The sequence below is a fragment of the Ruditapes philippinarum genome, unplaced genomic scaffold, assembly GCF_026571515.1.
Source record: "Ruditapes philippinarum isolate M1 unplaced genomic scaffold, ASM2657151v2 ctg7528_1_1_1_1, whole genome shotgun sequence".
In the NCBI taxonomy this organism is placed as follows: Eukaryota; Metazoa; Mollusca; class Bivalvia; order Venerida; family Veneridae; genus Ruditapes; species Ruditapes philippinarum.
In genome coordinates, this window is record NW_026853508.1 from 1,702 (window position 1) to 17,417 (window position 15,716).

General features: G+C 33.8%; 1 protein-coding gene across 1 annotated transcript; it reads left to right on the forward strand.

Moving 5' to 3' along the window:
• Positions 1-6,059: 6,059 nt before the first annotated feature.
• On the forward strand, positions 6,060-8,369 carry LOC132737085 (macrophage-expressed gene 1 protein-like). Its single transcript, XM_060724322.1, has one exon. The coding sequence runs from the start codon at positions 6,060-6,062 to the stop codon at positions 8,367-8,369; it is 2,310 nt and encodes a 769-aa protein (XP_060580305.1).
• The last annotated feature ends 7,347 nt before the right edge of the window (positions 8,370-15,716 follow it).

The following is a 15,716-nucleotide window of genomic DNA, read 5'->3' on the forward strand; positions in this document are numbered from 1 at the left end:
CAGACTATATAACTCTTTGACCTCTAAGTGTGACCTTGACCTTGGAGGTAGGGACACAGATGTTACGCATGACATATCATCTAATCATTGTGACTATTTGTGCCAAGTATTTTCAAAATCCCTTAATCTATGAAGAAGTAATGGACGGGACAAAAAATATACCAAATAACAGACTCTGTTAACCTTTGACATCAAGGTGTGACCTTGACCTTAAGAGGTAGGGGTGCAGGTGTTGTACCTGACATATCGGCTTATTATTGTGACTATTTGTGCCAAGTTATTTCAAAATCCCTTGAATTATGAAGAAGTTCTAGATTCGACACAAAATATACCCTATAACAGACTATGTTAATTTTTGACCTCTAAGTGTGACCTTGACCTTGGAGGTAGGGATGCAGGTGTTGCGCATGACACATCCTCTTATTATAGTGACTATTTGTGCTAAGTATTTTCAAAATCCTTTGATCTATGAAAAAGTTATAGAACTGACACAAAATATACCCTGTAACAGACTATGTAAGTATTTGACCTCCAAGTGTGACCTTGACCTTGGAGGTAGGTGACCGGTTTTTGCGCATGACACATCATCTGATTATTGTGAACAATTATGGCAAGTATTTACAAAATCCCTTCATAGATAAGAAAGTTATGGACCGGACACGACATATACCCTCAAATAGACATTGTTAACCTTGAATGAGCAAGTACGACCTTGACACTGAAGATACTGGTCTGGTTGTTGCGCATGACACATCGTCTTATTATAACAAACATTTGTGCAAAGTAATTTCAAATTCCTTTGATAAATGACAAAGTTATGGACGGGACACGAAATATACCCTGTAACAGACTATGTTAATATTTGACCCCCAAGTGTGACCTTGACCTTGAAGGTAGGTGACTGGTTTTTGCGCATGACACATCGTCTGATTATTGTGAACAATTATGGCAAGTATTTACAAAATCCCTTCATAGATAAGAAAGTTATGGACCGGACACGACATATACCCTCAAATAGGCAATGTTGACCTTGAATGAGCAAGTGTGACCTTGACCCTGGAGGTAGGGGTCTGGTTGTTGTGCATGACACATCGTCTTATTATAATAAACATTTGTGCCAAGTTATTTCAAATTCCTTTCATAAATGACAAAGTTATGGACCGGACACGAAAGTGTGACGGACGGACGGACGGACAGACGGACGGACAGACGGACGGAGCCTATTTCTATATCCCCCTTTTTTCTTCGAAAAGGCGGGGGACAATAACAATTGGAACATACAGTCACATTTTATCTCGAAACAAGCTGGAGGATAACAAAATTCAAGATTTTTTTAGTCAAAGTTACTGACAAGTGTTTCTTTTTTTGATAAATGAAATATTTTACTTCACTCAAATTAAAAGATTTTCAAATATATTTGCTGTGATCACTTTTCAGTCATTTTTTCTCTGAGTAGTGTGGGATGGTAAAAAAAAAAGATATCAATGGATCGGTGCAAAACTGACATAACTCCTATTATTTGTAATTATGTAATATGAGTTACAGCTCTTTTGCATAAATCCTCAACATACCTGTACATGTGTATTAGGTCAATTGAATAAAATTAGCCGTTCTGTCATATGCCAGTTTCTTTTATTTTCTAATATTAGTTCTATATTATTTTGTTTACTTTACATGCTCTTGTTAGAAAGATTATTATTGCAAGTTGAACTGATTTATGATCTATTTTTAGACACAAAATTCTGTTTTTAAGAGTTGTGTCTTTCTATCATTTATTCTAGGAAACACTAGTTAATCTAGAAATGAGCCGCGTCATGACAAAACCAACATAATGCGTTTGCGACTTGCATGGATCGAGATCAGCCTGCGCATCCGCGCAGTCTGATCAGGATCCATGCTGTTCGCTTACAGACGCTATAACAAGTAAAGAAACTGATAGTGAACAGATGCGCAGGCTGGTCTGGGTCCATGCTGGTCGCAAACCCATTATGTTGGTTTTGTCGTGACACAGCTCAAATGATGATTATGTATAAATGTACAGTTATTATGTTGTATTATATTTAATGTTATTCTTGTTTATTGAAGTTTTATTGTAAGGAGTAAAAGGAAATAAATTATCTTTGTTATCTATTCAAAGTTTGTTAGTTATCTTTCAAAGAGAGTGAAGTATACAGTCTCTGTTTACATCAGGACTCAAGTTGCCTCCCTTGTTACACAACCATTGACTTAAAGCTGCATGCCTCCAGATGAGCCAAAAGTATTTCAAGAAAATCATCCTGAAGAAAACTTTTCTAAGATTTAAAGTAAAGTAACAATATTCAGAAGTCAAGAGGTAATTTTCATTACCATATTTCTGCCTACTGCCTTACGAATGCAGTTAGGACTATTTTTGCATATTCTGACCTATTTTTGGTATTTTTCGTAGATTTTATGTGCCTACATTTGAAGTGCCATTTATAATGCGTAAATTACTTTCTTTGATCACTTGTCAATATGTTATGTTTTAAAACATTTTAAAAATTTTCATGAAATTTTTCATAAATCTGGAGGCATGCTGCTTTAAAAGTATGCCATTAGTGCATTCTTTGACACATGTTGAATTTTATAATTACTACCAAACATAGGTATTCCTTACAGTTCTTCTGAGTAACAATTGCATGATATTCACTGCATCTCATTATATATGGCTTGTGAGGTAAGGATTGAATTTGAAAGCTGTTGTTATAGAGGATCTTGCTATTGATGTAAACAAAAAGACTTCCATGATGGTTAAATTTTAAAAATGCACTAGTATGTTATTTCCCTTTACCACAATACGACATTTGCAATGCACATTTATAAGTGTCAGAGATATAGTGTTTTTTTTAGCTAATGCTCCAGGTGACCTTTTGTGATACCCAAATGTCCATCATTGTTGTCAGTGGTCATTTGTTATCATTTGTACCTGAAGAAGATCTCCTAAACTGCTTGACCAATGGTTGTGTAACTATAATTCTTTGGTTGTTCTCTATAAAAATTGCTCAAAAAGTGATATAGAGCCATTTATGTTTGATACATTCTGTATGTTTGTGAAAAATTAACATATTCTTTAAGAATTACGTCATTACGTCAGACCATCCACACAAACTCTCATTAACATTACACACCTCCTCTATTGTTTTTGACAGGTCTATATTTTTCGGACAGACCTGCTTTAACAAAAGAAAGTCCGTTATGAGGTCTATCTTTTGCACGTGCACAGGTCTGTTCTAGTCAGACAGACCCGGTCATGAAAGACACGTGAAAAAAAATGACCTGCCAAAGTGCAGACAAAGAAAACATGAAATGCAATCAAAAATTAAAAATTGAAATAAAATGTTACAGTAAATGATTGTCATAATGTTCCTGTCTTACAAAATTGGGATACATATTTTAAACAAGATAATGTTTATTGAATGCACAGCATCCCTATATCAAATCTTTGAATAAAAATAATGGATAAATAAAATTTCGTGCAAATTTGTGAAAGTCAAAATAGCACCCATAACTAAATGAACTATTATGTTTCCATTAACATACAAAAATCTATACACGAGATGACAAGTGACAAGTCACAACAGCAAAAAAGAAGGCAAACGTTCGAGGTGCAACTGTCCGGGGACAAATGTCCTAGAATCTGCATTGTCTGATACGAAATTCTATCAAAATAATTTTTCAAACTTCAACATACTTTCGAATACAGACCTATTCACTTTATTATTGACAAATTCTTATTAAGCTTTTTTGATTATTATTAAAAAGGGGTAAAGCAAAGTTAAATGCAAAATATATATTTCATTTAAGCAGAACGTTGATAAAAGCTTACCTGTATAAAAATAATATTTGCGCATTACATCAAATGTTCCGAATCAGCCATTGCTCAAGCCAATATAGTTTTATGGTGTGTAAGTTGGATATCGGCCTCTTACATCGATCTTTCTGTTTAGGAAAGACCTGGTCACAAATTTCATGAAACACTGCGAGCGCTACGCGCTCTCGGTGTCACATGAAATTCGTGACTAGGTCTTTCCTAAACAGAAAGACCTCGTTTTTTTGGGTTTTTTTATGCGTTTATTTAAGGTCGCCGCCGGAAAGCCCATATTGGCGACCGTACACTCATTATTTCAGGCACGAACGGGCACCTGGGTAGAACCACCGACCTTCCGTAAGCCAGCTGGATGGCTTCCTCACATGAAAGATTTCGACCCGAGTGAGGATCTAACCTACAGTGGTGAGGGACCTGTGATCTCAAGTCAACGACTTTAACAAAAAAGACATCGTACTCGGTCAATATCCTATACATACTACGCTAAATAGATGCAATAATATTGGTATAAATTTGAATGTTAGCAGATACTCTTATTTTACCATAGACACCATTTGCAATATTCACAAATAGTGGGACCTAAAATTTCTTAAAAATAAGTCTTTTTTAAGGGCACATGTTTAGAAAAGAAGGCGGAAAAAGTAATTCCGCATTTTATTTGGTCTTGAAATTTTGTACATTGACTCAAATGGATGTAAGCTACATGAAAATAAAAAAGAAGGTATAGTTTACCTTCATTGTGAATTATCTGCTTTTGAATTTAGCAAAAGAGTCCAATTCAGGGGCAGATAACTAAAAAACGATGACAGTGACTCCAATTTTTTTTAGCTGTTTAGCTTAAAATGTCTCTGTTATCATATCCTTATACAACATACCAAGTTTAAAGAAATTCTATTGAAGAGTTTATTTTTACTTATTTGTCTATATGAAAATTCCCAAAAACGTCTTGAAACTAAGTTCAAATATCCAAAGAAATATCGTATTTTTCAATATTGTAAATTAATCAATATTTCATAATTGTTCAAATAAATTCATGTTTACATTGTAAAATTGGAACTGTTGTTATTTATGGTGTTAGATGATAAGATTTTATGAGTGTTGGAGATCAAGGCGTTAACAATTTAGTGCAAGGATGATATTTTTGACCCAATATAAAATAACCCAGATATTATTATGAGGTTATTGTATCATAGTTTGGGGATCTTGCAGTTGAAAATAATTATGTCCGAGTTAATTGCACAGTGCGTTAACTGCAGTGCAGGTATTAGGTACCCGCACTCTAGAGCATGTCCAATGATTGGCTCATTTTTGCTGGGGTTTACTTATTGTGACTTCGGAGAAAGGGAAAGCGACAGAAATATCATATTCAGATGCTCGTTCATTGGTTACTTTTTCCCGGGGTTTCATAGTGTGAGAACAGGGAACGTGTTGAGAAAGAACATCAAAACACTCGGCAATCTGATTTATACTCTTCCTATTACTTAAACATTGTTGAGTACAATACTGAATTCAAATGGACGAGTAAACAGCTGGCACAACTATATTGGACGAGACGTATCTTGTAAACAGTATGTTATAATTGTATTAATTTGTAGATAACATGTTGTAAGAAAAAAGCAAATTAATATGTGATTTAGAAAATAAACAGCAAACTCCTTGATAGGGAGGCGTTTAATCCTCGAAACGTTTGAGATTGATAAACTGAGTGCAATAGATAATCATAAAAAACTGCTTTGAGCATTCAGACGTCAACACTTTTCACACCACCAGTAAAAGTATGACTTTATTTTTACGTCACCTTTTAAATGGAAAACCATCGATGCTATCATAATTCAATAAATAATAAACGATTTATAGAGCTGAAATCAGGGACACGTTAAGTGGTGCTCAACATAACTTATAACAATACTTAGTCACATTAACGATATCTGACATGTATATATAAGTGGTTTCCCTTAACATTATTTATTTAAACAAAATGCCCTTAAAACTTATGAGTGTATGACTAGTAACAATTTATGAATTTATAATTGTCACACGCACATTGGTTCGTCAAAAGGTCAAAGTTTGGGGTATAAAACAAACATCGCAATCCATAAATAAGGCAGACAAATAGGGAAATGAACATAATTTAAGTGAAATAGGAACCTTTGGATACCGACACAAGAGTAGGACTATCTTCAGAATTAAAATGTCCATCATTTATATTATAGTTATGACGGGTTTTCTATGTGCACATGTCAGTGCTGAAGGCGATACTGTTTTGATGAACGAAGAACTCAAACACGACGACTTCATGGATGGTAGCGCGTTAAAGTGTATGAAAATTATTGATAAGAAGGTTGACGTTTTTGAAGTTCTTCCTGGAATTGGATGGGATAATATTCAGAACACAGAGTTAAGCCAAGTTCTTGCAAATACATATCATCAATGTAAACTCTCTGAAGATGGTCGTTATCTTATCCCAGACAGCGTGTTGTTACTCCCTGTAAAACAAAGCCATGTAGATGTGTTTGCTGAATGGATCGGACGTATGCATGAATACAAATCAGTGGACTGTTTTTCTGTTAATTTTGGATTAAGCGCCAGCGTCGGTGTTGCTGGATTAGGTGTAAGTGGATCTTTTTCCGCCGGGTACAAGAGCGCAAAGAGTCACATGTCAAGGACAACATCGAATTCCTATATATCAAGAGTTCAAGCTAGGTACAACAGATACCGTATAATATCAGATCCTGGCGCTGACTTTCACCCATCCTTTAAAAACAGGCTGTTAAAAATTGCAGAGAAATACTATCGCAATGATAACCACATGGGTGACTACGAGTGCCAGTTACTTATTCGAGATTTCGGAACTCACGTACTGACAAGTGTTGATGCCGGTGCTGTTTTGTTCAAAGAAGACCATGTTGATACGAAAACTTCAATTGTAGACGATGTCAAAAAGAAACAATGGCAGATTGGAGCAGGTGGATCATTTAATCTAATATTTGATGGCGTAACCATTGGTGGTGGAATAGACTTTGGTATAAGCAAATCCAAAATGGAAGAAACAATAAATGAGTACAATAGTAATGTATCATTCTCAGTTGTTAAAGCATACGGTGGTATTTACTTTGGTAGTAACACGACAGGTGCTGAATGGACAAAATCCCTCGACAACGAGCTTGTTGCTATTGACAGAACCGGAGTTCCAGTATACGAGCTTATCTCCTCGTCCACATTACCGGAACTGCCACTGGCTACACTCTTAAAAGTTGGTCAAGGTGTTAAGAATGCCTTTATCAGTTATTACAAGCACAACACTTATCGAGGATGCATGGACCCTACCAATAAACATTACGACATTAAGGCAAATGTTGTTGATAATAGTGTCTGCGGCGGAATCAAGAATGACAATGAATATTTTGGTGGTGTTTATCAGACATGTGCAATGTCTCAATCGGATGCTGGAAATTTATGTGAAAGCCGACACTATATCCAGAAAAATCCATTGACAAAAGATTTTACTTGTCCGAAAGGATATGTCGCCGTTGAACTTATATCTGTTCCTTTCTCGTTTTCCCAGTATTCTATGCATCGTAGTAAACATTGGCCACATACACATCATGGTTGGACTGATTATAGTTTCGGAAGGTATACAGCGTTTTGGTGTGCATCAGATCACTCGAACACACCTGAACAAAAATATTACTTTGGAGGTGTTTATTCAAGCATTAGACCAAATGCTGTCACTGGTGCAGAATCATGTCCCGAAGGATTTTTTCCATTGAACATCGTCGAAGATGTCTCTGTTTGTGTTTCAAGTGAAGACACAGTCACGGGTATGAAATTTGGTGGTTTCTTAAGTTGTTCGGCAGGAAATCCACTTGCTCTCTGGTTGAAATCAAACGGCACAAAACCCGGAGTCAAAACGCCATCATCGTTCTATCCGAAAAGATGCCCAACTGGATACGCGCAACAAACTGTCTCAATTACTTCAAACTGCGAAATAGATTACTGTTCAGACAAAGTTACTAATGAAAACGGCCAAGAACTCCCTGTTTTGAAACGACCTCCATTCATTCACCTCCCAAAAGAACCACCAGCAAATTATTCAGACATTGCAATAGTTGTTGACGGAAAATGGTATAAAAATATGCAGGCTTTTGAGAAAATGGCGGAAATGCAAGATATGGAGAGCAAGATTAAGGAATACAAGAAAGCACAGGAATCCATGAAAAGAACAACTTCAGCAATAGATGATCTGTATAATGATAGTCACACCGATTCAGACAACGCTGACACTTATAGTGATATAGGTAAATCGCTAGATGCTTTTCCATCATATGCCATAGCAATCATTTCATCCGTTGCAACCCTCGTTTGTGTTGTTATAGCGACTGTAGCCTTCATGAAATGCAGAAGAAAGAATCAAGAGCGAGATTTATCAACCTTATTGGGCGATAATCAAGGGGAACTGGACCAAGTTAATACTGATCAGACGCCAAATTATGGCACGACACCTGTCCAACGTATAACGACGTGAACGAAGTCATATAAACATACCTTTCTGTGTGAAAATTTATTCAAAAACACAATTTCTTTTATATTTAGTGATTTTGTAATAGTTCTCTAAGTGGTGATTTAACTTGTGATCATTATTTATTTCAAAATAATACTTACTGTTATGCAATGTAGTATGAAAATTTCGTTTTGGTTTGTTAAGTCATTTCTAGAAATAACTTTTCCCTAAGTGGTGATATAAATTTTGATTGTTCTAAAACTCTTTAAATACACCATTATTTTCATGATTTTATGGTCATGGTGACAAGAAATGTATTTGTCATAATTTTGTCTAAAACTTCTTTCTTGTTTGTTAGATTGAACTCAGATATAAAAAAAACGGTGAAAAGATTGAAGACATAAAAAATAGAACTTAAAAGTTTTACCAACATTCAAAGGTATAAAGCTATATCTAATGAAAACTTTGTACAGAATTTTAGAAATCAGTAAAATAATATTGTTTCCATAATCTGATGGTCAAGTTGTAACCAAAAAAATGGCTTTAATTTACGTACATGAATATTACATGTTAATAGAATAAAATGTTCCCAAACAAAATATAAAGCTGCTATTTTAAATAGGTTTTTTAGCAATGCTTTCATGCATGCAACATTCACTCTTAAAGCAGGATAAAAACATTTTTTATTCATACAGGTAGTTTGGAACAATTCTTTTTCTCAAATTCCAATACAGATTTATGATTTATGCAACACATACGAAATATAGTTTTAAACACTTTGATATAAAAAATGTCATGTATAAAAGAATATATACAGGTTTCGTTCCCACTAAGATTCTATGTAATGAAACAGAATAAATATATTTTACTTTGTCATTTGTTTTGTTTTGTTTACGGTTTATTGATACTGCCGTATTAATTAATGTTAATATTTGGTGTGTTACCAAACCTTAAAGGCCTATTATGTCATTTTTGTCAGTTTTGATTCTCAAAAGACTTTTAGTTTTGGTATTCTTTTATAGTTTCCAACAATGACCAATCATCTGAACTGTCTTACTTCTTTTCCTTTCTGGCAATTAGTACATTTATAGTGCTTTAGAATTTTGTTTGGAAGTCAATGTCTACATTTTGCTGCTTTAATGACACCTAATTTTACATTTAGGGATATTTTATTTGTAACAAGCATCAAAGATGCTCGAGCGATTATTTAAACGTTATAAACTTTCTAAAGAAGTAAATGTTCATTCATTTCTGAGTCATATTGTGCTTTTAATTTAATATACCAATCTGATGTCCAAAAGGTTTCTGCAAAAGATAATACTCGTCAATAAAATTTCGAAAACAAACTGACTTTTACTGTGGAAATTTTCAATGACGCCGTGGTTTTTTTTAATTAAAAAGCAGAACAACAAATCTTTAAATCCGCTTGGACCAGAAAACGTATGATTTTGAGACGAATTGGACAAATAACAAACTACAATGTAGTTAATCTTTTTTCTTCTTTCTTCTTTTTTCTTTCTTCTTTTTATTTGAAATTTTCAAAATAATTTCTCTAATCGTCTTTTTCAAATGTTCTGTGTGTATCCATTATCATTAATTGACGTGACATGTGACTACCCCTAAATATTGTTTGAGAGTTCGGATATTATTTATAATCCGCCCATGTCTATATGATTGTTTGAATAGAAGCTATAAGTGTGTCGTTATTTATTAGATATTTTCTAAATTAGACTTCTACTTTATGTTATATTCTATACAAGTCTCAATAAAGCACTTGATGGTATACGGTATTTTTTTCATATATGTAAAAAATGTTTTGAATTTGTAACAGAAGTCCAATTCGTGTTTAAATATTAAATATTGGGGGGGGGGGGGGGCAGGATCTGACCATCAAACGTATGTGACAACTATAATCTAACTCTAGAATCTATCTAAAATAACAAGCAAACAATATATATAAAAATAAAAGAAATTTTTAAAGTAACATGCCTCCAGATTCATATTAATTTTCACGAAAAAGTTGAAAATGTATTGTTAAGTGATATATTGTGAAGTGAGCAAAGAAAAGAAAGTAATTGCAAACGGAACTTACAAAACACATTAATTGTAAATTACTAAAAAGAGGCCAAATATGTAACAAAATCCTTAATGCGTTACTCACGCAATATGAATACTGCAAAACCTGTCATTAATTGCACATAACATGTAAACATTTTACTTACTCTTTTCTAAAAATCCTAGTACATTTTTTCTCAAGTTTGATCTACATGTATTTGAAATATTCCGGCTCATCTGGAGACATGCAGCTTTAACAAGTAAGGTATAGTCACTTGTGTCGTCATATTTTTAAATAGTCTGTTTCATTGAAATCATAGCATGACAAACTTTTTAGAATAAATTATTTTAGCCAGACGCGGAAGAGTTAATATGATTTTTTTGAATAAAAGAAACTAGGGAAGTTATTGTGGAAGCACGAGTTGAAACTGAGCTCTTTGAAATACATGTAAATCATATATAAAAGTAAATATGAAACTGTAAATGTAGAATAATACAACTTCTGTGAAGAAGAAAAAAAGAACGATCAATAGATACAAACATGTAAAGTTTAAAAGAAAAAAAATTACTTAACTGCATCCTATATTTGATTTTTACAGCGGCTTGTTTACAATATGTATATTTATTGTAAAATCTTTGACAATGTTAACATTTTCGTACATATAACTATTTATTTAGTATATATAAATACAATTAGAAAAGTTTTATAAATAAAAAAATCTAACAGTCACTTGTAACATTTGCCGAAAATTCAATTATAAAATATTCATTAATTCAATTTAAATTTTGACCTTTAAAGGAAAATTATAATGAGGTACAATAAACCTTTCTTAAGTGAGAATTTAACAAGTTCCGTTTGCTCCACAAGAATAACTTCCTATTCTGTTTGTATCGGATCTCGTTGCAGTTTTCTTTGGTTCATACAGTATTTTTTCTAGTTCAATTGTGTAGGAAGCTATAAGCTTATCTGTAGACACATGCACTTTCGGATCCGTTCCTGGAACAAACCAGTACTGAGCAGTGAGTGTCCAGGAAACAACGACTTGCCCCTGACAGATTTCTTTAAATCTTGTAATAACGCAAACTCCTAACAGTGATTGCCTCCGATGACAGATTATACTTATAAGGGGAGATCACTGCGTAGTTAAGTGGTAATAACGGTTATTCTTGCACGTCTTTTTAATAAAGGTTGTCGTCGGAAATTCCAATATCGTTGTCTAAATCAAGGTTATCGTAACAGTTTTCAGCATGCTTTTCATTAAATAATGGTTATCGTGACAATTTTTCAACATTCTTTTCTTTAAATAATGGTTATCGTGACAATTTTTCAACATGCTTTTCATTACAAAATGGTTATCGTGACAGTTTTTCAACATGCTTTTTTAAATAATGGTTATCGTAACAATTTTTTCAACATACTTTTCATTAATTAATGGTTATCGTGACAATTTTTCAACATACTTTTCATTAAATAATGGTTATCGTAACAATTTTTTCAACATACTTTTCATTAAATAATGGTTATCGTGACAATTTTCCAACATGCTTTTCTTGAAATAATGGTTATCGTGACAATTTTTCCACATACTTTTCTTGAAATAATGGTTATCGTGACAATTTTTCAACAAACTTTTCTTGAAATAATGGTTATCGTGACAATTTTTCAACATACTTTTCTTGAAATAATGGTTATCGTGACAATTTTTAACATACTTTTCATTAAATAATGGTTATGGTTATCGTAACAATTTTTTCAACATACTTTTCATTAAATAATGGTTATCGTGACAATTTTTCAACATGCTTTTCTTGAAATAATGGTTATCGTGACAGTTTTTAACATGCGTTTCTTGAAATTATGGTTATCGTGACAATTTTTCAACATGTGTTCCTTTAAATAATGGTGATCATGACAGTTTTCAACATGCGTTGCTTTAAATAATGGTGATCATGACAGTTTTCAACGTGCTTTTCTTTAAATAATGGTTTTCGTGACAGTTTTCAACATGCATTTATTTACATTATGGTTATCGTAAGAGTTTTCAACATGCGTTTTGTCATTACGGTTATCGTGACAATGACTGAAGTCTTTTTGCTTTTTTTAAATGATGGTTATCGATACAGTTTTTCAACATGTGTTTCTATATCACGATTATCGTGACCAATTTATTCTATCTTTTTTTTTCGAATAATGGTAATTGTGACAGTTTTAAACATGCGTTTCGTTTTAGTACGCACAGTTATCATCTTTCTCAGACATTCATTAAACATACTAAATACAGTAAATGTTTGTCCAAAGGTTTTTACCATTCCTTAGCTTGCATTCTTTTTTAAATAATGGATATCGTAACAGGTATCGCAGTGTATTTTTTTTGATATCGGTTATCTGCTCGTATTCCTTAAAATAACGCTTATCGTTACAGTTTTCAGCTTGAATTCCTTTTAATAACAGTTATCGTTACAATATTCCGCAATCATTACTTTTATCGTCAGGAAGTTCCAATAAGAAACTTCATTGATTGCTTTAGAAGAAGTCACTCTAATTCGTTTGTTCATAGATTTATTGTCGTACGCAACCATAGCCGTCCTAATGTGTTTTTCATTTGTTAATGAATCCCATTGCGTTCTATTAACTTCTTGTATGTACATATGATATTTTCCGTTGTTGTGTCCTAAAAAGTTCCGTATCCCGTTGCCGGCTTCGTTTTCTGTTTTATTTTTGTGTTGATGTCCTTGTGTTCCAATTAAGTCTATTTTATGGTGTATACCACATACTGATGTAAATTCTCCTATAGTGGACTAGCGGGGTATGGAAATCCAAACCACTTGATTTGTAGACAGACTGATTTTTGTTGCCGTTATTCTTTTATCGAATTTTCCTTTTGTTGTTTTTTCCTTTCCACGTTTTTTATCATTCACCACTTGAAAGTGACTTTTGTATGTTTTTTTTTGCTGCCGGGCTATTTTTTGGCGTAGCCTTTCTTCTGAATTGTCCTCGTTTCAGTTTTTCCTTATCGCCCGTTTTTTTGCACCTTGTCGTTCTGTTAAATCTTTTTTCTCGATTTTGAGTCCTTTTTCTTTTTCCCTTTCCCCCTTTTTGTCTTTTTCCTTGGGACGTAGTCTTTAAATACACCTGTTACTAAAATAGTAAAAAACCCCTTTTAAATTTTTCAACGATTTTTAGTGTCTTTTCCCCTATTATGATTTGGGGCCCGGGCCGAAACTATTATCAGCCCCCCGAACATTAACGTGCACAAACTAAAACAATGCGTATTTTTAACGTCATCAAACAGTTAACTGTAATTTTAAGCACGAATCGCTTGATTTTATTATGAGAGTTTTTTTAAAAGCGTATTTCGTACAACTACAGTTTTATTACTATTGAAATTAAAAGAAATAATTGGAAAAATTCGTTCCGAAAAAAATGAAATCTAGATTCTACAGTAGTGCACTTTTAACACACATAGAGGATATTGATTATTGAATGAGTGTAAGTTCAATACTGAATTTATTGCACGAGTTGAATAAAATTATATTATTCGAGCCTCTGGCGAGCATAATATATTATTTTATTCAACGAGTGCAATAAATTCAGTAATGAACTTACACGAATTTAATAGTGAGCTCGACGAGCTGGCCCGAAAGGCCTGCTCGCAAAGCGAGCTTTACGGTAACGCGAGTACCTGCTAGGTGATGGTTTTGAAAACTTTCGTCCGAAGTACCGAATTGGACACATCGCAACTTTTCGAATTACAAAATAACGATAAAAGCCGATGTACTCTGATTGAAAACGGAAGCGTAGACTGGTCCCCTGCGAACTTCTTGGATGGGAACTATAATAGGACAGGGAACCAGATTAAACGGAAGCGTAGACTGCTGGTGTCCTGCCCACTTATATGGGAACCATAATAGAAAGGGGGAACCAGAATAAACGGAAGCAGTGTATAAAATAGACTGGTCCCCTGCGAACTTCTAAAAAGTACGACAGGAAACCTCCAGCGAATGCAGTTATTTCATTGGTTAATCGATATATGTAAACAAATATGGCTGCCGGTGGCTGAAGAGCGTACAGAAATTTAGTAATATTTCTGTTATTTTTACTTTTTCGAGAGGTTATATTTGCGAAATTTATTTTCAAAACCGTAATATGTTAAATAAGTAAAGGCATAATATTAATGAATACATTAGAGGACTGTTTGTTTTAGCCTCTGTTGGGAATAATTCAATGTAATCAAAGCCATTGATTCAGATCCGTCCCATTACCGATTCGACCCATATAATTCAAAGATTATACGGGGAAGTCAAAGTCCGGGCCCGCGAAGCGGGCCCGGGCTTTGGCTTGCCCGGCTATAGACTACACGTGTATATTTAAAAGAAAATTCAAATAAAAAACAATTAAAAAATATATAGAATTCTATACCTATCAATGAAATTTTCAGTGTCAGTTCTAGTTAAGGCGCCGCCATTTACAATGTAACTCAATGATAAAAGGCGGTGTATTCCGATAACGTAACAAATCTCAACTTTTCGGATTAATAATAATCGTCGAGTGTTCCGAGTGAAAACGGAAGTGGGTACATATAATACCGAATGACACCTTTAAAACGGTAAAATGAAAGGATTTTTTACCGACTTCCCCGTTCATAGGCTTTGCCTAATTTCATATTAATATGAAAAAGGCAAAGCCTCAAAGCGAGCTCGATGTACTTTTTACGTGAAATAGTATGAAATAATCGCTCATTTTTATTTCAAATGCAGTAACGAGTCAATCGTAACAACTCGGCAATCTCCGTCAAGTTCTTGAAGTCGCCCGAGGTGTTCCGATTGAGTAACGAGTGCGTGTGACGTCACACGTACTGTGTTAAATCAAACTCCTCACAGCGGTTACGTCACGCTTTGCTACTTTTTACTGTACAGATCAGGGGAAGTAACCGCTGCGAGGAGTTTGGTGTTAAATATGGCCCCGCCCCTGTCGTGAAATGAATAACGAGTTTTGAAAACGTTGATAAAACTTTATTTATTTTATTTCACTCTATAATTTTTCAAGCGAAATAAAGATTATTTAAAGTGAAATAAATGTAAAACTTAAAACGTTTGCGACATTAAAATAGCGTACTTGATTTGTTTGTTTTCCACGTGCTGTTTGGCGCTACATTGTGACGTCACGTAAACAATACTTCAAACGTCTGTACAGCGTTAACGACTGAATAAAAGATATTGGTGTTCGGATTCATTTTCTTAGTTAGACCATTTTCTTTCATTCTAGATAGTTTTCACAACAAAATTCGACAAAATTTTTTTTTTTTATTTATCAGA

Bases quoted from the DNA above. Each gene is read 5' to 3' on its own strand.
- LOC132737085 (XM_060724322.1), top strand. From the start codon at position 6,060: ATGACGGGTTTTCTATGTGCACATGTCAGTGCTGAAGGCGATACTGTT.